The 22,936-nt window shown below is 38.6% G+C and overlaps 1 protein-coding gene across 37 annotated transcripts in view; it reads left to right on the top strand.

The window, feature by feature from the left end:
* NRXN3 (neurexin 3) overlaps positions 1–22,936 on the top strand; it is a 1,392,989-nt gene that overhangs the window by 1,199,867 nt on the left and 170,186 nt on the right. For all 37 annotated transcript variants that reach the window (XR_014795650.1, XR_014795651.1, XM_084891153.1 and 34 more), the window contains one exon: positions 9,666–9,837. Coding sequence is in view for 35 of the 37 variants with exons in the window: in XM_084891153.1 (XP_084747279.1) it covers positions 9,666–9,837 (172 nt within the window). In the remaining 2 variants the exon portion in view is untranslated. The remainder of the gene's footprint in view (positions 1–9,665; positions 9,838–22,936) is intronic.

Here is a 22,936-nt window from a genome sequence, read left to right as displayed (position 1 = left end):
GATTTATGTTTTTTATTCATATAGGTCCATTCACCTTGAAGCCATAATGTTAACTCAGTCTGTCACTTGAAAAATAATTAAATAGTAAAGCACTGTGGAGAATCACAAAAGGTTTCCTTGCTACTTTAAAATAGGTCTTAGAAGGTTAGTAGCTATTTACTGGTCTATCCTCCAAGGAGGACCTATTTGATCATCATCAGGTTGGACTATCTAGTACTAAGAGAGGAAGTCTCTCCTTTGCAGCCCATTCAGAACTGACCAGACATCTTTGTGGAAACTGACTAGTCTGTAGAGAAGGATCAAGGGACCAAACTGGAGTTGAGGCTATCAGCTCATCTCATTGTGCCAGGGGAGATGTATTGGGTGACTGACTCTCTTAGGGGCTATTAGCATTTACATAAGAGAAGAGGGTGCCTGAGTGTGGTTTAGCATGGACCTACAATATGATGCAGGAGGTCAGGGTTCAATTCTCGGTCAGGTTGTGGCTTGATTCCCAGTGTGGGGTGTACAGGAAGTGGCCAACCAATGATTCTCTCTCATCATTGGTATTTCTCTCTCTCTTCCCCTCTGAAATCAATAAAAATATATAAAAATAAGAAAAGAGAAGGAGGTTGACCAAGACCAGATCAGGAAAGAAACATAGGACATGCAATTTAGACACACCACATTTTGATGGTATGATCTTGCATTTCCAAGTTTACATCTATAAAATGGACCCTTGAGTTCAACATAGAGTAGGAGTGTCTAGAGATGATCCACCCATGCTCTTTGCTCACCCTGTTCTCTGAGGGCTGGATCACAAGCGAGGTGAAATATATAAAAATGTATATGTATGTATAAACAGAAATACACTGGTGTACACATGTATTGTGTCTGTGTAGTGTGCATGCACACATGTATTATAGAAGAAGTATTGTGGGAAATAAGTTAAATGATAGGTAAATGTTTGTAGACCAGTTTTTATCTAGTGTGCATGGTATATGGACATTTTTTTGAGTGACTTAAGTTTTGTACTCCCTACTGCAGTTTCTCAATAGTGGCTCTTTTGATGTCATGGGGCAGGTATTTCTTTGTTGTGTATTGTCAGATAATAAACAGCATACCTGTCCTGGCCTGTACCCACTAGATGCCAGTAGCACCCCACACCCAGTTGTGGAAATCACCAGGCACAAAAGCACCTCTCATTGAAACTATTGCTCTAGTGCAGTGGTTGGCAAACTGTGGCTCACAAGCCACATGTGGCTCGTTGGCCCTTTGAGTGTAGCTCTTCCACAAAATACCACGTGCAGGTGTGCATGTACAGTGCAATGAAAACTCCATGACCCATGCACAGAAGTCAGTTTTTGGCTCTCAAAAGAAATTTCAGTCATTATACTGTTGATATTTGACTCTGTTGACCGGTGAGTTTGCCGACCACTGCACTAGTGGAACCAAGACATTGATAAAAGGAAATGGTTCCCTGACTTTAGCAAGCACCTGGAGGGCATGTGAGAATACAGATTGCTGGACCCCACTCCAGAGTTTCTGATGCAGAGAGTCTGGCATAAGATTCAAGAATTTGCATTTCTAACACCTTCCCAGGTGCTGCTGCCACTGATGGTCTCAGGATCACACTTGGTAAGCATGTAGATAAGATGTAGGAGGTTTTAGGAAAATGCTAGATGATTTAAAATGCACTTCCCAATTTTGAGGATTCAAGTGCTATTACTGTGCACACAGGGCTTATGGTCTCTTTATGAAGGCCATCGGGTGGTTGTCTCACAGCTGTGGAGATTTGAGGGAAAAGCAAGAATTTATGGAAGATAGTTGGTCTGCACTGAGTTTCAGTCAGCCCTGCCCTGCCAGCTGTCACCTGAGTCCTGCCAGGAGACTGCTCCAGGTCTTGTCATAACATTGGGGCTCCTATAAAAATGAACTTTAATTTTTGCTCTGTAGTCAGACTTGACTACCAAACAAGGCATTGTGACATTGGGGTCTGGGAAGTGAAGTGAATATTCAGAGTGACCTTGAAGGACGTGATGACTCAGGATGCCAGCCTGTGACTGTGGCTGTTAGAGCCTTGGCTCAGACTTGCATCTTATTTACTTGCATCTGCTGTCTTGTCCTTCCTTGATTCCCCTCTTTAGGTCAGAGTTCCTGTTGTCCTAAGCTGTCATCCCTGCTTTCTCTCTCTCCTTTTTTTTCTTTTTTTTTCTTTTCTCTTGCTTGTAGTTAGAGATGAAGCTGTCTTGAGCTATTTATCAGTCTTATCTCTCTTGGCCCTCTGTTAGCATTTCAGACTGTGGATCTAATCCTCTTTAATTGATTGATCTCACATAAACAGATATCAGCAAAACACCAGGTGAAGCACAGCTGCAGCCAGGGTGAGAGGTGGATGCAATTTTGCTGGACGGGTGCAAAGGTCATGGAGACCTGTGCAGATTTAGGAAAACAGAATTAATTTCATGTGAATTTTCTAGGGACAATCTGGAGTTGATAAATTTGAATGGGAAGTAGTAATTCCAAATAGAGAAGTATTCTGTAGGTCATGCGCTAAAGCCCCTGACTCCTCCATCATCTGTCTTACTATTTCTCACCCAGTTATCCCACCAACATATACATTATGATCATTAATGTCACCCCATCATCAACATCATTGCTATATTTTACTTTTGAAAGCACTTCATTTCTCTTAATTACCAGTTAACACAGGTATTATTGTTGTTGTCTTTGTGTTGTTATTCTCATTGTTCATAAGGATAGCTTGAGATTCAGCTAGAGGAGGGACCTGCTCAAGATCACCTGGACAATGAGAGGCAGAGCTTTGACTGGGCTCAGGTCTTCAGATTATAAGTCTTAATGGTTTCTGGAACCCAGGACAAACAATTTATCTTCCCCTGTCCTTCCTGTCACAGCCACAGTTAAGTCCTTCAATGGAAGGGGACGTGGTCTTTGTCATGGATGACAGTGAAAGTCCAAACTCTCTTCAAGGCTCACAGCTGGAGTCTTGTCACTCTGGATGATTCCTGATGGGCTGATTCTCCATCTCTGACTTCTCTAGGGAGAGACCTAATTTCTTACATATTTTGAATCCTTTAACAGTGCTTAGTTCTGCATACCCAAAATGTACACTTGGTGCTTCTTAGCTAACTGTTGTCCTGTTTCTAGAACAAGGAGATGAGACAGTAATATTGAAAGAGTGATTGGGACGCAAAAGAAATGTTGGCCCACAAAGGAACTCACTACAGACTGATTCATTTGCCTCTCAGCATAACCATTATGGCTTGTTGCAGTTTAGGTTCTTACAAGGGTATTTCTTGGATCACATGATCTCACACATCTAGAGGAAATAATGAACAACACAAACAGACCCAGAGAAAGAGAAGCAGCGATCAGACTCTCAAACCTCAGAGGGAAAGTAAGGAAGGATGGGGGTAAGGGGAAGAGATCAACCAAAGTACTTGTGTGCCTAGCCAGTGGCCATAGACAATGGGGGATGGGGGTGGGGCATATCTAGGAAGGGGTTTGGGATGGGAATGGGGGAATAAGGACAATTATGTGAGACCATAATCAATAAAAAAAAAAGAGTGAACCGATGCTTATCATGGGAAGTTAAGAGTCACAAAAAGAGCCTCAAAGGTGTTCTAATGCAGTGTTTTATCCTAGAGAATATCACTGTAATTATTCCTCAGACAAAAATATCTAATTAATCAAATAAATTGTACATAATTTCTTTGTATTTTACTGACTGCATATATAAAGCACGAGACTATATGTTTTGCCCAAAATTTATTGAAAAAAATCTGAATATAAGCAACTGATTGCCTACTTTATCCTATCGTGTTCATATCCTGCTTAGCCAAAATTTAGCCATTCTTTTCTATTATACCCACACATTTAAATTCAGTATTCATTGATTCATTTATCCATTAATTCAAAAAACACTTTCTAAACACAGCTAGAATTCCTATATTTGATAAGCCCCAATTAAGTTAGACAGATAAAGTGTCTTCCGTTAGTTGGTGAATTACCAATTCTCTCATTCTCTGTCTTTAAATATACAATCTGAAGAGAAACAGTCCAGAGATGGAAGATGCTGAGGATGCCTTGCCATACTAGCAGTCAGCAGCTGTGCATCTCTGCAGGTTGCCCAGGACCAAACCAGAGAGGGTCGGACTGCATTATCACTATTTGTCCACCATCCAGAACTGAAATATCATTGCTGACATGTACACATAAGGAACTGTTTGACATTGAAATTGGTACTCAAAACAACTGTTGGCCCAGAAAAAAACTCACTACAGACTGATTCTTTTTTTTTTTTTCAGACTGATTCTTTTACCTCTCAGCGTAACTATTATTGCTTATGGTTCTTATAAGTGTATTTTTAGTATCACATGGTCTCACTCATCTAGAATAAACAATGAACAACATAAACTGATAAACAAAAACAAAAAAAAATTATTCTGTTAAAAAACATTTGCCAAGAACCTACTCTGTCCATCAAGGTAGTTTGGGTTATGTTCAGCAACAAACAACTTAAAATGTTTGGAGCCATACTGGCCAGTGTTGCTCAGTTGGTTAGGCATTGTCCCTACACCAAAAGGTTCCCAGTTCAAGTCCCCATCAGAGCATTTGCTGGGCTTGCAGCTGGTTCCTGGGTATGGAATATGCAGGAGGCAGCCAATGGATGTTACACTCTCACATGGATATTTCTCTCTCTCTCTCTCTCTCTCTCTCTCTCTCTCTCTCTCTCTCTCTCTCTCATCCTCTTTCTTCTTCTCACTCTAAAAACTAATAAGCTTTTATTCTAAAAAAAAAAAAAAAAAAAATGGTGGCATCAAGCAACCAAACTTTGTTTCTCAGTCATATTCTATGTCCATTGTATTGTTAGTTGGCTCATTGCCATTCTCACTCAGTGAGCCAGGCTGACAAAGAAGCCACTAGCAAAAATTTGCTGAGTGGAGTGGTTGAGAGAAAAGGTGAGAACTCTTGGTGGGTCTCACACCAGCAGTTAAGTGTGTGGCTTAGGAGTGACCCCAATAGATAGATCAACACTTGTCTCTTGGCCCTACACATTACAAAGGGACACAGCAGTTCTCTATTACTATTAACCTGCAATGGTGGAGGGGAGGGGACTAGAAAAATATGGCAAACAGTGCCATTGGTAACTTTATATTCTAGGACCCAGACCCTGAAATGGGCATGGCAGTCCTGGCGGTATGTGGACTCTGGAGAGATCACATATATGCCATTCTCCTTGTATTACTGCCTTACACTGAGCTCCTGGATTCTGTGGGAAGCCAGGAAAAGAAGATATTGAGAACTGCTTCCTTTGCACACCTCCCTGGCATACATGTGAGAGGCCCAGTTCTGTTTCTGTCAGTTGCAATTTTCTGAAATAGTGGAAGGTACGTTCTGCCTTCCCCGGGGGCACTCAGCAGTGAATGAAAAGAATTGCCTTGAGGGAGATATTTATTCCTGAGGATTTTTCTTGGCCCTTGTGTATTTTTGCTCCTGAAATGTGACCCTAGTGTTGGCAGTATTTCTGGGATCACCTCCACAGCATGAAATGTAATGTAGCTGATGGAAGATCAGAAAACTGGAACCTGACTCATTTGATAAACCATGTGGGCTCATAAATGGTCATTATTGATAAAAGAATGACTTACTGGCTATTTAAAGACAGATATTTATTGTGCCCTGCAGTTTAAGTAATTAATTAATTTATTTATTTATTATTTTCCTGAATGCACTTGAACATTCTATAGCAATATCTTCTGATTTACCACCTGTCTTTGTAATATTGAAGAAAAGCATAGATTGAGGTGACTGGCTGGGTAGCAACTTTGATAGTGATGGGTGTGCAGTTATTATCATTTATAGTCATGCTGTTTTTGCAGCCACACTTTGCTTATCTTGGGGAGGTTTATAAATGTCACCAAGGAATATGAAGAGAAAACAACTACCAAATTGTGAAAGGAAACTAACCTTTCAAATGTTGTTTTGTAATGTTCCATTTGCTAAAATTTTCAGTGGGGCCAACCCAATGGTTCTAAAGCTCTTGCCACTATGTTAACTTCAATAATGAGGGAAAGAAAGAGGAATTATGACTGACATTCATTGAGGTCCCAAAGTATGCACAGCCACCTGTAATGGTTTCATACCTGTGTGTTCTTCTAAAATCCTCACAAAGCTTTAGAGGTAGTCTTTTCCTTCAACTACATCCCCCCCCCTTTTTTTTTTTTCAAAGAGGGAGAGGGAGATAGAAATATCAATGACGAGAATCATTGATCAGCTGCCTCCTGTATGGCCCCCTACTGGGGATTGAGGCTACAATCTGGGCATGTGGCCTGGCTGGGAATCAAACTATGACCTCTTTGTTTATAGGTGTAAGCTCAACCACTGACCCATTCCTGCTGTGCAACACATATCAACACACACCCCATTTTTAGTAGGAAAATAAGAAATAAGTTAAAAAACCTGCCTAAGGTCATAGAGTTTTCAGAACCCCTGGCATTGTTGGAATCATGGTGTACTAAAACCCGTGTTTATTCTTCTGATGCAATTAACTTCTGCAGTAATCAGTGTCATATATGGTCAAACAATTGCATGGTTTCTTCTTTTGACCTCATTTGTCTTCTGTTTGTATCTTATATAATTATTTTTAAAGTGCTCAGATATTAATCATATCATCTCAATCTTATAATGGCCTTATGAAGTGTGTAAAGCTGGTATCCTGCCTGTATAGTATAGTATCAAGAAATGGGTCAGAAAAGTTAAGTAACCTGCCCAAGGTCAGTCAGGGTTGACTCTAAAGCCAATATTTTTCACTCTTACATCTTCTCTTTTGTGGACACATGGACCATCAGAGTTTATTTTCATGACAGCTGAGCATGATGGATTCAAACCTGGTGACTATCTGGGTATTTGCCACAAGGCTTATAATGAACTGAGACAAAGCAGTTAGCCACAGAGTATAATGCCACTGTGGTCCCATGACAAACGACGAGGAGGTTGAAGTAATAAAATTTTATACCAGTGAAGAAACCATATCCGAGGTCTAGCACAGCCATGTTTACCACTACAGGAAATATGATGAAATGTTGGGTTGGGGGTCTCTGTGGACATTGGCCACATGTGAGCAGGATTAGGAAGATCTCTCTGAAACAGCAATCGCGGCAGCAAATGTGTGGAGCCTCAGATAAGGACCAAATATTTACTCTGGCAGAGATTAAATCTTTCCTTTCCCTGAAACTATTATGGATCTTGCAGAGAATCTTCACAAGAATATATCTACCTGATCAGTCAATTCACTGAGCCAGAACTGTGCTTGGCCACTGCTGTGGCTGAAAAGCTGCAGAGGGCTGGTTTACTAGTAAAGCTCACCTCTCTTAATCTCAAACTGTTCTCGTACAGATTAATTAGTGACTCAGAGGTGAGTTGAATCACTAGCAATCCTTGCCACCCATCCAGGATTTATACAGTGGCTTCTCATTGAAGAACAGTGATGCAATGAACAGCCCACTTGTATGGGATGGGCAGAGGAATAATGGTGTCTGCAGTCATGGTTTCTTAACTCCCCCAGTCCATTTATTCTGCCAAACAGATTCTGACTCAGATTCCTATAGCTTTGGAATGAGGGTGACTAGGTACACACACACACACACACAACCTTAGCAAAGAACATTAATTGCTTAATAAAGAAAAAGCAAAAGAAGTTATATTGTCATTTCTGAATTCCTAGAGAATTAAGGAGTAAGAATAAAGTGGATCATAATGTTATTAATTATGGACATAAACTATCATCAGATATGTTAATCTATACATCATATTTTAATGCTAGATACTTTAGTGCTGAAGATGAAGAGGTGGAAATAAAACAGAACAACACTGAGAACATAATGTCACAACAAACAAGGATTTAAGAAATCACGCGTGAATGGAGTCACTACTTTGGCAGGCACCCAAATCACTTATCCCAGAGAACAGAACTTGGGAATTGCAGGCATAATTTTACATTGCGTGCTGTATGCTGGGTACAAAAGAAGCAATGATGTCCACCCTGTATCTCAGCATCTCTGCCTACTGAAAGCAGCCTGGGTTGATCAGCCTAGATTCCTACTTTCTAGGATCAAGATCCCTTGGTTGGGCCCAAGGTGTGTTCATTTACTAAAGGTGTGTTCATTTACCTTGGGAAGTTGAGGAAAGCTTGTCTTTAAAAAATAAAAAAATAAGTGAAGCGTACTAACTTTATAGAGACCAGTGCCTAAAATCTCACCAGAAGTCATAATTTATCAACTTTAAACACAGTAAATGCTTAATAAACATTGCATTTATGTATTGAATGATTGAATAAACAAATGAATGAACCAAATTACTAAATCTGAGATTCAGCAAAATCTTTCTTACATGTTAGTTCATAGGGATTCTAGACGTCTTTTCCTATAACCTCCTCTTTCTTCTTTACTTGTCCCCTTCTCCTCTTCCTTCTCCCTCTCACTTCCCTTTTTTTCTCCTCCTATTTGACTTCTACTTCTTTAATTAGGAAACAGAGGATATGGGACTATGTGAACAAACACTGTGACTCAGTCTTGTAGAACATAGGAATTACAACAAAATTATACTATCGGTCAATGTCCAACCTATAGCCAATAAGCCAATAATTCAGACTATCCTTTTGCCTATTCCCCCTGGTGCCCTACATGACTTGATGCTTTTCCAAGATGGGGAGAGAGACTGATTCTGGTCACTAAGGTTACTTTCATTTTTTTGTCTCAGTGGAATACTCATCCTAACACTTGATTGTAACTAATTATCAGGGGAGAGCAGTAAGAATTTTAATTACACTATTACTTATCAATATTTCACTTCTCAGGGGATGGATGATATCACCACCTGCACCTTCACCACCACCATCATCAGCACCATAATCATCCCCTCTATTGCCACAATGTTTTCCTTTTGGAATTCATTGTGTTTTCACCTACAGAAGTCTTTTTAGTATCAGAGGTATCTTCTGCTATGTAACATAAAGCTTTAGTACTGAATATCGCATTCCTCTTTGGATTAACCTCAGGACTAGGGCTACAAGTGTGGGAAGGGTGACAACCATTTGACTCTAAAAACTCCAGCTCAGTGTCCCTGGACTCTACTGAGGACACATTTTCTGTTTAGACCTACAGAAAGGTATCTTCAGGAGTTGGTCCATAATAATAGCTCCTCTTTCATTGATTTCTAGTGATTCAGCACCCCTTCTCATAGCCTTGATTACCCAAAATGTACAAGGCTTACTTTCACTCTTTAATCCTCAATCTGAATCATGAGGTGCTGTAGAGTCAAATGTCTTATTAGTATCTCCTAGAAAACAGGCCTAACTCACTATACAGAAGTGAGCTTTGTTGTGCTACTGCACAGTCATTAGGTAGTTCTGTGGTTCCAACTTTGATATCTGTTGAAGACTATCAAATGATGTAACCTACGCTGTGCACTCTGTGAGAGCAACTTGGGTAGCTTGATGCTGTTGGTTTTATGTTTAGGATGAAAGCCTATGGAGAGATTGTTGACTTCATGCTGACACCTCCCTTTGAGTACCCACACATTTACTGTTAGTTGGTGGATCAACTTTAAAAAGAGAAAACCTTGTGGTTGGTAACAACTATGCCTTTTGTGTTTCTCTCTTATAGGAACAGGGGAAAATTGGGGTTGTCTTCAATATCGGCACAGTTGACATCTCCATCAAAGAAGAGAGAACCCCAGTAAATGATGGTAAATACCATGTGGTGCGCTTCACCAGGAATGGAGGCAATGCCACACTTCAGGTCGACAACTGGCCGGTGAATGAACATTACCCCACAGGTACATGTTTTACTCTCAACGACAGTACTCCCTTTTGCTCTCCCATTCTTTTAAATGGTAATTTTTTCATGACCATCACTAAATCATAAAACACTAAATATTAAGTGTACATTTCTGGTTTTTGTATGAGAAAATTAGCTATTTCTTTAGGACTTGATCCAGTGTAGAGAGCTTCTGGTGACTTACTAATTATGCACTGAAAACTGTTTGTCAACCCAACTGGCTCATACCAAAACAATTATTTTAGGATTTCCAGAGCACTTCAAATGATGAGCAATGCCTTAGAGAAGGTATACCATCTTTATCATGAGCTTCTGTTGATCATCATGAAATAGTCAATTTGAGATCAGAGACTTTGTGGTACTATTCAGTTAGGTACACATGGCCAAAGATTGCAGAAAGACTGTGAAAGGAAGTTTACTAAACTTGAATAGATGAACAATAAGTCAGGGTAACAGAGAAAAACTAAGGATGGGATTTCATTCATTTGGTTGACTGCCAATTTTTTATTCACTAACACTAAGCTTACCTTGATATTCAGAGATTGGTCCCAGTAGGGGTTTTAATAGCAAACATTCTGGTATGGGAGGGAGAGGGGTTAATCATCTGTTTAAATTTTATACTCAAGGAGCATTTGCCAACAAACTCCAAAGCCAGATGGCTGAATCAAGGGCAGTGGGAGGGAAGGTTGCCTTCTTTAAAAGAGATCATTTAAATAATCCGTTCATTTTCCCTCCCATCTCTCACTTCTCCCAGGAAAAGAGCTCTGATAATAAATGTTTCAGGAATGGAAAGGAAAATACTTTGGCTAAGGGCCTTTGCTCCACAATAGTATTATTACCTGGTGGATGCAAGAGAAGAGTACAGAATTCTGAACTTTCCATTAATGTAGCCACAATGCTATATCTGACTGTCAAACTTTTGCACTCTGAACTCCCATAAGTTCCTTGCTTTTATCCCCTCACTTCCTTCATAGTGAGATGTGCACAGAGATGAGAAAGCCAGAGGCACATTTTTTTTTTTTTTTTTTTTGGAAATATAAGAGCTATTTAGCTATTAATTGTGGCTCAAGAACTTTGAATGACCCAAAGACTGTGATTATGTTTTCACACCTAACTCAGCATTATTTTTTTAATGCCAATCAGGAGTAACTGTGCTACTGTGCTGCTGGGTTCTCCACACCCCCCCTCCCCTGCCCAATAACCAGTCTTCCTATGTTTGATTTTAAAATTATGGGAGCATCTATAAACAGCATACAAAACTCCCAAGTTATTGGAGCAGAAAGCCCCACCTGCCCTTTTTTCTACCTTCTCAATCTCTATACAGTATCCAGCTCAGCCTTTGCTGGGAGTCTCTTATCATACATTTAGCACTTCTGAAATTAAGTCACAAAAAATGACCTTATGAGATTATCTTTGAGCTTTGGAAGAGAGCCAGAGGTGTTAACAGCCACTCTGAATTTTTATCATCATCCAAATTCACTAGACACCAATAGACCTGATTTTTAAATGCTTCTTGCTTAATCTCCATGGGGTGGGGGTTTCAGGGAAATCAAAATAGCTTGAGGTCTTAAAAGCTGTTTATTTGCTCATAGGAAAAATCGGTCTCTCTCCATGCATGTTATCATTGGCCCTGCCGGTACTGCTGTAGGGATTGCTATGTTTTTATTAGGAATTTCAAAGATTTCTAAATTGATATTAACCACTTGCCCTGAGCCAGTATACAAGCTATGAGTTTGCTGCCAGCAATGAAAAGGCTCTTTGATGGTAATTTTAAAGCCACAGACATATAAGGAGACCAGTGACCCTTGCTGTGTGCCTACCTCTTTGTATCTTTAGTTCCAAATTATAGGTTGCTTCCTATGTTTTCAAAACAGAGAAAAAGCTTTATTTAATGATGTTGCTTCACACTGAAAACTATTATTACTAGTAGCTGTTGGTAATAGTTATTGACTAATAATAAGTATTATTGTAGGACATGATGCAGTATAGTTGTTATAAGTATGGGCTTTGGAGGCAACTGGCTGGAGTTGGGATGCTGGTGCTATTCCTTGGGAGTCTAAAACAGGCTGGATTAAGACCTGGAGATGCCCTAAACACTGAAATATTTGGTCCCTCTCTCCACATATAATTCAGAATACAAAAACACTAAACCCTAAGTGTGAGAATATCTAACAGGTCTGATTTTTCTCTGATGATCACCATAATGCTTTCAAAATATATTGTATTCTTTCTCCACACCTTCTAATTTTTTACTCTGTTATTTTGGTTCCCTAAGTAAGTGCTTATTTTTCCCATTTTGCGATCCATTTCCAAATCTTTGGGACATTATTTAACCTCCAGAATAGTTGTTTCCTAGTCTATAAAATTTTAGTATTATTAATACTTACTTTCCACAATTAATGTGAAGATTAAATGAGTTGAATGAATTGTAAAATAATTAACATAAATCTGGGTCAAATAAGTCAATATTCAATAAATTTAGCTATGAGGATTTCCAAACATTGGGTAGCAATTTTCTACTACTATATATTCACTTATACATGTTATTTTATTTTGACTATTAAGTTGGGTAGGACTTTTCAAATTTAAAAGGAGACTGAGAGAGAAACTGTCTCTCCTAAGGTCACGGAGTGAACAAAGGACAGAAAGAAGACCAGATTCTCTTGATCTCAACTAGATAGATTCCCACTATTGCCCCACAGCAAACTGGGGGATATTTTGAAAACTGTTGTTAGAAGTGAGTAACATTCTTTTTGTGACATCTTAGGTTTATTCCTTTACTTAAAGCATCATATTACAAAAGTGTGTACCAATAACCACACATCCATAGTTATTCTGAGATGCAGAGTTGAAAATCCTCCTTTAAAAAGAGAAGTTCTTTTAGCTGTGCTAAAAGACTTATTTGTAACAAGTCTAAGCAAATCTGACATCATTGGCAATGCACTTCCATGGGGCAATTGAAAGATTACTGAGTATTTGAAGGAGCTCTCACTTTATTCAGTTGCCTGGATTGGAAGATGCAACATTCTAGTTTCACACTCCACTCTTCCAAGCCTTCCTAGGAGTGGTTCACCTTTGAACTTGGGTACCTTACTTTCTCTCCTGCCTGCTTTCCTGTGAGACTAAAATTAACAAAATTGAAAGCATTGGTAGAGCAATCTAATTATGTTTAATTAATCTGTATTAAACCGGAAGAGCAAAATACACCCTCTATCCAGGGATTGAAGAACAAAGCTTCCTGGACACAGTTTCTAGAAAAGTATTGCATTCTCCTTTATCTAAGCTATTCTATTTTATTGAGGGTAATAAATAGAAAAACCACCAAGAGGAGTTCAACAGTGCTATTTGCCTCTTGAAAATGTTTAAACAGTAAAGACATATTGGGTGGTTCCTATGGAATATTCACCCAAGTTTTTTTTATTCTGAAGCTATGTTCTCCACAGGTCCCTGTGTGTTAAGGTGAATGGGTCAACTCCAGAATCTTCTCATGGGCATTGATGAGATTTTATGTAGCTCTATTGAAACATCCCACTGTGAAATATTTATAAACTACTTGGGGGAGGATCCAGATGGAAAAAGGTTCTGTAGCATTGGAATCTTATATCCATCAATTCTGAGAGATAGAACACAAAAGCACCTTCTTTCTTTGAACCTGGAAATAGAAAGGCTAAGAAACAGGAGGTGGAAATAAAAGGAGAATCAGCCCCAAGCCAGCATCCAGACACTGACAAATGTTCTTTATAAAACCTCTGATTACTTTCTTGACACAATGCAATGGTGGGAAAGGGAAGGAAGGTGACAGGTGAGCTGAGCCTGAGAAATTAATTTTAGCCCCAGCTCTAGGCTCCCTGGGAGGCTGGGCTACCTGGGATGGTGAAAGATCCTCTCCCTCCACAGATGGGTGCTGGTTGTGTTATCAGAGTTTTTAGAAACCTGAGCACCATGCAGTAAGGGGCTTTTAAAATCAGAGCCAAGACTCCTGGAAAATGAAGACTGATAAGCATCTCTGACTTTCCATCTTTCTATCCAGATGGTATTCAGGAGAATAGGGTCTCCGTTGTTGGTTTTGTTTTGTTTATCCTTCTTGATACTGCAGTCCACTTCAGATGTAGTGCTCTTGACTGGAATTTCCTTCCTGAGTCAATAAAATGCCCACTGACGTTCTAAGCTAAAATCCCTCTTGACCACTCTGAACCTGAAAAGAATAGAGAATTGGCCCCCCTTCTAAGCCCTAGGTTAGAAATATCCATCTTTGTATTTGAGTGTATCAAATTCCACAACTCCTTGTATTTTGTTAAAATATGTTTTTATTGATTTGAGAGAGAGAGGAAGGGAGAGAAATAGAGAGATAGAAACATAGAGAGAGAAACATTGATCATCTGCCTCCCACATGTCCCCTACTGGGGATCGAGCCGGGAACCTGGGCATGTGCCCTGACCAGAAATCAAACTGTGACCTACTGATTTATGGGTTGAAACTTAACCACTGAGCAATACTGGTTGTGCAAAGCTTTGTCTTTATAAGCATTGTAACTACAGTGCTTCCTGCAGCTCAAAGTGCTTTCAAATGCTTTATTACACTTGAGCCTTACTCTATGCTATGAGAGAACTGGGTTTGCTATTATTATTACCACCATACCCATTATAAGGTTACGTCATTGAGGCTCTGAGAGGCTAAATATCACTCAACTTAAGGGGTAGAGCCAAGATTCCCATTCTGATGCTCAGATCAGACTACCTCAAATTTCTTGCACATTTTTTCTGTCTCTCAGAGTCATGCTTTGATTGATACTGACACTAGGCTTTAGATTTTTGTTTTGTTTTTGTTTTTCCATCAAAAGTATTCTCAATCAGAAGTCCCTTCCAGACCAGTTAAGTTGGGGTTTCTCAGCCTTGGCAGACTTGACATTCTGTTCTGGGTACTTTCTTGCTGTGGCAGGATGTCCTGTGCACTGTAGAAAGTCTAGCCAAATCATCAATTCCATCAACTACATGCCAGCAGAATCTTTCCAGGACCAAATGCCTATTGTGGGGCAAAATCATCCTCATTTGAGAATTACTGAGAGACTGTCTCTCATGTTTAACCACATATTGTCCTTTTACAGTTTTGACAGTATACAAAAGGATAATAGAGATTTATTTGTCCACATGTCATCCTACATTATTGAGACGTTAAAGGGTTAAAACAAGTCTACATACTTGACTCAATGCTGACAAGGTTTTCCTCCTCTTCTTTCTGCTGTTGGCTGCAAATACTTGAAGTCTTGCCAGATTTGAAGCCCATATTAAAACAAGCCCTGTCTACCTGCCCATTCATCCATTCAGTTCAGTGTTACTTTCAGTTCAACAGGGGGAAAACATAGGTAGTGGAATAAGTACAATTACAAGCCAAGAGAAAAGCCATCATTGCACATGGTTTCCAAGACTGCAGAGATATAACAGCAGCTGGGGAGAGGTTACTTAATGAGTGTGTGTGAGCATTGCTAGGTACACATTTTAAAACCATCTTATAAGTTCTTCCAACATTCTGTCACAAAACATGCCCATTAATCAGTCATACCAGGGCATCCTAAATATTAGTACTGCCAGACAGTCATTCTTTCCAATTTGTCAGGAATGAATAAAGATTAACAAGTAGGTGAGTTTCTATTTCCAAGGGACTTTCACCTTGCTTGGGTTGGACACTGTTGTAAAAATGTTTTAAAAATATTTTCAATAGTGTGTGTGTGTGTGTGTGTGTGTGTGTGTGTGTGTGTGTGTAGCAGTATAGCAGTGACTGCAAATTATATTCTCCTGGTAACCTTTTTGTCTTTTCCAAGAATCAAACCAGCAACCTTTTGGTGCACAGGCTAATGCTCAATCAACTGAGCCACTGAGGTCAAGCATCTCCTAGTAACTTTTAATAAACTGCGGGTACTCAGACACCAGTCCCATGTCACCTAATTTAAATGGTCTGGGATGTGATCCATAGATCAGAAATAGCAGCAGCAGCATCCAGGAGTTTATTAAAAATGCCGAATCTCTACCCTGTCCTGTGTAACTCAGTTTGTTGGGCATTGTCTTGTGCACTGCAAGAGTGCTAGTTAAATTATGTTCAGGGCACATGCCCAGGTTTTGGGCTTGATGCCCGGTAAGGGCGTATGCAGGGGCAGCTAATCAATGTTATGCTCTCACATCAATGTTTCTCTCTCTCCCTCTCACTCTAAAAGTCAATAAAATATTTTAATAAAATGAATAATATCTGCCCACCCTAGACCTACTGAATCAGTCTGCATTTTAACAAGATACCCAGATGATTTGTGTGCACAGTAAATTTTAATAAACACAGGTACATGCATTAATATTTCTTAATATCCCATGGTGATTTCATATAAAGCTGGGTTTGAGAATCACCATATTTAGAGAGTTAGCAATGTGTTTTTTCTTCTTTTAGACTATGCTATTCAATATAGTAGCCACTAACCACATGTAGCCACCCTTTTAGAGTGGCTTATAAGACTGAGGCCCTAAAGGTTTATTTTTTTTTGTGCAGTTGTTATGCCCTAGGCACTGAGGGATTTAAATACATTTTCTCATTCAATTCTCAGGTCAGTTCTATGAAACTGGTGGCTGGTATTGTAGAGAGTAGAATAAAAATATACCTTATCTTATTATCTTTTGCCTGTTTTGTATGATGTAAATTTTTATTGGCATCATTAATAAAATAACAGGCATTTGCCCTCATATACCTACTGAACTCATCTCATGTATTTTGTCATTGCACAATCACTGGGATAATACCTTCATTCCATTCATGGCCTGGTTGCCCCAGAGATGTGGAAAATAGCAAATGCTACTGCTATCACTCAGCCAGCTCATCCCGATGGTGATGGCTGCCCTCTGTTGGACATTTACTACATACTCCCTGCTTCATGTACATTTTACTGAGCCTCAACATAACCTTTGAGGTCAATGTTAGTTTTATTCTCATATTACAGATTAGGAACAGTCCCAGAGATCTTACAGAATGAGCAGAAATGCTGAGATTCCAAGCCAAGACCACCTGGCTTGACAGCCTAGGTTTTAATTGCATGCTACTCCTTCCATGGATACCCTTTGGTGCCCTGGAACACTGGCATACCCCAGAAATTCTGGTCTTAACCCAAATGTAGAAAATTTAGAATTTTTTCTCAAGTCAAATCTCTGATTTCTGCCTCATTAGAAGTTAGAACTTCCCTGAGCATTTATGATGTCTGCCTTCCTCCCCATCCACAGTTAGGCCTTTAGGGCCTTAAGTATCCTCTTTCCCAACATAATCCCATTTTATATGGTAGCACCATATCTGAGCAGAAGGGAAGAGCTTATTAGATGGAAGTCTGTTTTATGGTCTTGCTTGGAGGAGGAAGAGTAATGAGGAGATGTTTAGTATTATTTTATTTTTATTTGTTTTTTTATTTTTTATTTTACAAGGCAAACCTTTCCCTTCTGTGAATTTCCAGCCATGTGTAAATAACCTTGTATCTTACGAGTTAAATACATATGCTCTTTGACTTACGGTGGTTTTACGTCCTGATAAACCCACCATTACGTTGAAAATGCCATAAGTAAAAAATGTATTTAGTGCAGTTAATCTATCAAACATCATAACTTAATCTGGGCTAAATTAAATGTGCTCAGAACATTTGCATTAGCCCAGAGTTGGGCAAAATCATCTAACACAGTGAATACACTATAGAATACCAGTCATTTTCCCTCCTGACCAAGAGGCTGACTGGGATCTGATCCTCACTGTTAATGCTCAGCATCACAAGAAAGTATCTATTGCATATTATTAGCCTGGGAAAAGATAGAAATTCAAAGCTCAAACTGAGGTTTCTATTGAGTGTATCACTTTCAGATTTTCATGAATTTGAAAAATCTTAAGTCAAACCATCTTAAACAAGACACCATCTATATAATCACTGCTATCAAATCTAGAGTCATTCTCTCTCTGATAGTGTCTCTCAGAAGCTGATGAGCTGCTAAAGGCAAAAACTGTAGTTCTCATCTGGTCAGTGTGGCTTACATTTGAGAATTGACCTATGAACTAGGAATCATGGTTTGATTCTCAGCCATGGAACATGTCTGGGTTGTGGGCTCAATCCCCAGAGTGGGGCATGCAAGAGGCAACCAACCAATGATTCTCTCTCTTTCCCTCTTCTTTATACTCTAAAATGGATAAAATATATTTTTAAAAAACCAAACTATAGGCCTCTGACTCATGCTAAAATTAAACATAATTGCCCAGAAGAGAAAAAACTATATCTTTTACCTTGAACAATATGATCTTGAACTGTACAGGTCTACTTATACATGGGTGTCTTTTTTCTTTTTCAATCAATACTTTAAATGTATTTTTTTCTTCCTTATGATTTTGAAAATAATATACTTCTCTCTAACTTACTTTATTATAAGAAAATAGTACATGATATATGTGTATAAAATGGGTTAGTTGGCTGTATGTTGCCAGTATGGATTTTGGTCAAATGTAAGCTATTTGTAGCTGAGTCAAAAGTTATACTACATGCACTTTGGACTGTGTGGGGCTCTGCACCCTTAATCTCCCCACATTGTTCAATGGTTGACGTGTGTGTGTGTGTGTGTGTGTGTGTGTGTGTGTGTGTGTGTGTGATAGGCAGACATCCTATAGAAGATAAGAATATTTGGGAGAGAGGGAAAGGAAGTCCACCCACACATGACACCTGGACACAAGACACATGTTCCTGAAACATGACTCAAGGTTACTTATAAAGTTATTAAATAACACACAAAGGAGTTTGTTATAATGATGAAAATGTATGTCCGATAGCATGGTAGCAACTACAATGAGTGGTAAGATTATTAAGATCTTTGAATGCATAATAATCTGGCAACTCAGTATATATCCTATATAATAAAAGGCTAATATGCAAATTGTCCCCTTGACCAGGAGTTCCACCAGCAGGTAGGCTGACCAACTGCCCATGTCCCCTCCCCCTGCCCAGGCTGGCTGGACCCCACCCATGCACGAATTCATGCACTCGGCCTCTAATATATATATTGGCCAGATTATTATGATAGCATAATATTTATCCAGAATTGACTTGTGAACAGGGCAGTGCTTTTGATCTAGAGGGTTGTTGAGCAAAATAACAATTTTTCTGGAAGCTTCTATGAGACTTTATATGATCCACAATTTTGTCTTGGGTTCTGGTTTATGTTTTTCTCATCTTTAGTAGACCACCTTGTTTTTAAAGGAGAAGGGGGATTTTAATAAATTTAAAGGCTTGTGATAAATATTTATATAACCATAAGTTAAATATTTTACATGTTATATCTAGTAGCCTCAGTGAAATGAGTAATGAGACATTTGAGGGTTATTTCTAGGTACTATTTAAGAAAACAGATGTTTAATTTCTATGAATAATGAGTATGTTTATATTAAGTCAAATCCATGGAATAAATGTTTTCAAGATTAGAAATACAAGGTAGGCACCTTTTATGTGATTTTTAAAAATTATACTCATTTGAGATAGTGTAACATAAAAATACTAATAATATCTCACTCTCTCACTCTAGGTAAGGCCTCTGTAATTATACAAATTCTTTCAAAATAAAACAATCATCAATATTGCATAATGTCTAAGCTAGGCTAAGTGAATGACAAGGTTTATTTTTTGCCCTTTTGTCACAAGAAGCTCCAGTTTAGGTAGCAAATAAAATAATTCTGTAATGCAGAATTTGTCTTTAATTATGAAAATCTAGAATTATTATCCCAACTATAAAATACAGTTCCCCTATGCTGTCTCCCTCTTCCCACTGCCACTCCTGGAATTCAATGAACATCAAACATCCTAGTGCCCATGCAAGAGCATAGCTTTATTGATAGGAAAAGTTTTCAAGTCTTCAATTTAAGTTTTGCACAAGGTTGCAGGGTCCCTCTAGTTAGTTAAAATATAAAAAGCTCATTTTGCTTCTTGGAGAAAGGTGGTACCTAAATATCCAATAAAAATAATATATATCCACATACAGTATGCCATTTATAATTCTGTAAAGCACGGAGGATAATGAAAGGCGCTCTAAACTGTAAATCACTCAATCGATTGTAATCATATTGCAGCTCATCTCAAAGAGATAAAGCTTTCCACTCCTCTAAAATCCCAGTCAATACCCCAGCAGGCTGAAAGAGTGGGGAGGAGGGTCAGAGGAGCAAGGAGAGGGTGAGTCAAGGACAAAGGGGCACTGTTCATCTTCAGTTCCTGGGCTTCCTGTGCACTGGCTTTGATTCCCAGTGTTGTTTCAGTTTGCTCCATGAAGTGCACTTCTTTCCACGTGTTACTTCTACAGCCTACAGCAAGTCCCTGTTGCTCTGTGTGGGCCTGGGTGGAGAGGTTTTCCAAATGCCTATGGTTGATATACAGTGCTGCATAAGAATATATAGGGACTAGTTGTGTACATGGAAAACAATTCAAGGCAAAAGCTAAAGGTTATATCCAAACAAATCATAGAAATTAATTGATAATGGGCCAGAAAAATAATTATATTGCATTTCCATAAAGCAGAAACATTTTAGAAATATTTTGACTAACTGCCGTTGCCTTTTATGCTTGAAAAAAATGTTACTAATTTCCCATCCCCATTAGTGAGATGTTTTGTTTTTTTATTGTTGTTGTTTTTTTTTTTGTTTGATTTTTTGGGGGGTGATCTCCTTATGCAATCATTCATTCAGCAAATATTTATTCAAAATATCCTTTACATGTGAATGCATGCTGGTGATGGGTAGGTGATGGAAAATAAAACACAGCTTCTGCTTTCAAGGGTTATATATTCTAGTGCAATGGGAATGCATGTACATCAACAAGATAGTTTTCATTCTTAAATGTTATTGTATTAACTACCAGACACTGCTCTGAGTTCTTATATTAAATCTTCCCAATTGCCCTAAGAGTTAGAGACTAATTTTATCATCATTTTACAAATGGGGATATGGAAATTTATAAGATTAATTTTCCCAGGGTAATAACATAGTACATGACCTCAACCCTGTATCTCTTAGAAGGCAATATTAATGCTCCATCCAGGGACCTATACTATATTATATCTATGGTTCCAAATAGTGCAAGAAGGTGCTTTTATTCAGGTGAGATCTGGGTTCAAAGTCACACACAAGTTAGAGCCTGAAATTGAGCTGTGACCTTGGGGCCCGCTAGGCCAATGGTAACAAACTCAGCTCCCAACCTAGATATATACAACCATAAACTATAACTTGACAACTAGGGAACTAGTGGATAGGCATTGTTTATACACTTGTTATTTTACCTAATGTAATTTTCCCTATGGTTTTAGGATAAAAGTATGTTAATTTCCCTGTTTTATAGGTGAATAAACCAAGGCTCAGGAAATCTGAGCAAACATGTTGCAATCACTGGGCCAGAGAATGTGAATGCTGGGATTCTATACAGATGTAAAAGTTCCTATATTTTCCATGTTTTCCCAGGAGCAGTACAGTTTGCATTGTGTATATAGAGCTCACATTTATAGGGTTGACAGATGTAAATTCACATTCAAATTTACTATTGTTCCCCACATCCCAATGCATGCAGCTCACGTTGTAATCATATTATTAACATTCACTAGAAATGTGCTTCTGCCCGATCATAATTGCCAGTCTCAATGTTTAATTAAACTAGATTTGTTTTCATTTTAATCACATTATAGAGATGTGTTTTTCTCAGAGTTCAATGGTGAAATCTTCATTTCAACAAGAGTCTGAGATCTGTATATCCTGGAGAGGGAGCTGAGGAGGTTATAGCATATCCTAGAAAAGAGGATTTTAGGGAAATAATATTATTCGATAATAGATAACACTGGTACAGTACTCATTTTGTGCTGGGCTCATGAATTATCACATTGAATCTTTCTCATAGCATCCTAGAAAAAGGGATTTACTATTATTTCCATTTTAAAGATGAAAAAACTGAGTCTCAGAGGTGTTAAGTAACACAATCTCTGGTATCATACAACCAGTAGGTGATTGAGCCAACTTGAATTTAAATATACACACGGAGATCCCAATACCTTTATTTAGAGAAAACTTTTTTCCTAAAAAGCCAAATAATACATAGTATAGGATTTTCAAACTATATGCCTTTCCTACAATTATTTAACTCTCTGTTGTAGTGCAAAAATGACCACAGGCAATACATAAATGAATGTGCATAACTATGTTCTAATAACATGATTTACAGAAATAAATGGTGAGGAGTTAGCTTTGTCCCTTGGTTTAGTTGGTGAACTCTTGATCTAGTTCACATATTTTGAATCCTATAGCTGTGTTTTTACTGCTCCACCAGCTTTATTTTATGGATTGTCTCATCTTTGCTTAGGATAAAGAGAGTAAGGTAATCTCTAGGTGGATGGGTTAAATCCCAGAGACACAGGCAATAGTAGACTAACCTACACCCAGTGTTGAGGTTAGTTCAGGATAAATAAATACATAAATGGCCCTAACTGGTTTGGCTTAGTGTATAGAGCATTGGCCTGTGGACTGAAGGGTCCCAGTTTCGATTCTGGTCAAGGGCATGTACCTTGGTTGTGGGCATGTCCCCAGTGAGGGTTGTGCAGGAGGCAGCTGATTGATATTTCTCTCTCATTGATGTTTCTGGCTCTCTATCCATCTATCTTTTTCTCTGTAAAAAAAATCAATAAAATATATTTTAAAAAGAGAAAAGATAAGAAATACACTTTCCTCATTGAATGCCAAAGACATAGATTCAATTCCATCTGTATTTATGTTATGACACACATTGCTTAGAGCAAGATTTGCAAATAACAAACAGAACACATTATTATTTCTCTAGTTCTGTTACTTCTACTTAGTAACTATAACTTGCAGTGACCCAAATTCATTTCTCTCCTCTCTCATTAGGGAAGTTAACATACTTTTCTTTTTAATTCATGGGTTGTTAGTAGCCCCTGCCTCAACTGCCCTAGCCTATTCTCTGCCCTTCTGCTTAGAGGTGCCAACTAACTTCTTAGAATTTATATTTCCTTCTACCTGCTTCCTAATGTCTATCTACTACTAGTAAGTCCCAGAGAACA

The sequence above is a fragment of the Pipistrellus hanaki genome (assembly GCF_964339955.1).
Source record: "Pipistrellus hanaki genome assembly, chromosome: 1".
In the NCBI taxonomy this organism is placed as follows: domain Eukaryota; kingdom Metazoa; phylum Chordata; class Mammalia; order Chiroptera; family Vespertilionidae; genus Pipistrellus; species Pipistrellus hanaki.
This window is presented reverse-complemented; position numbering and strand designations above follow the sequence as displayed.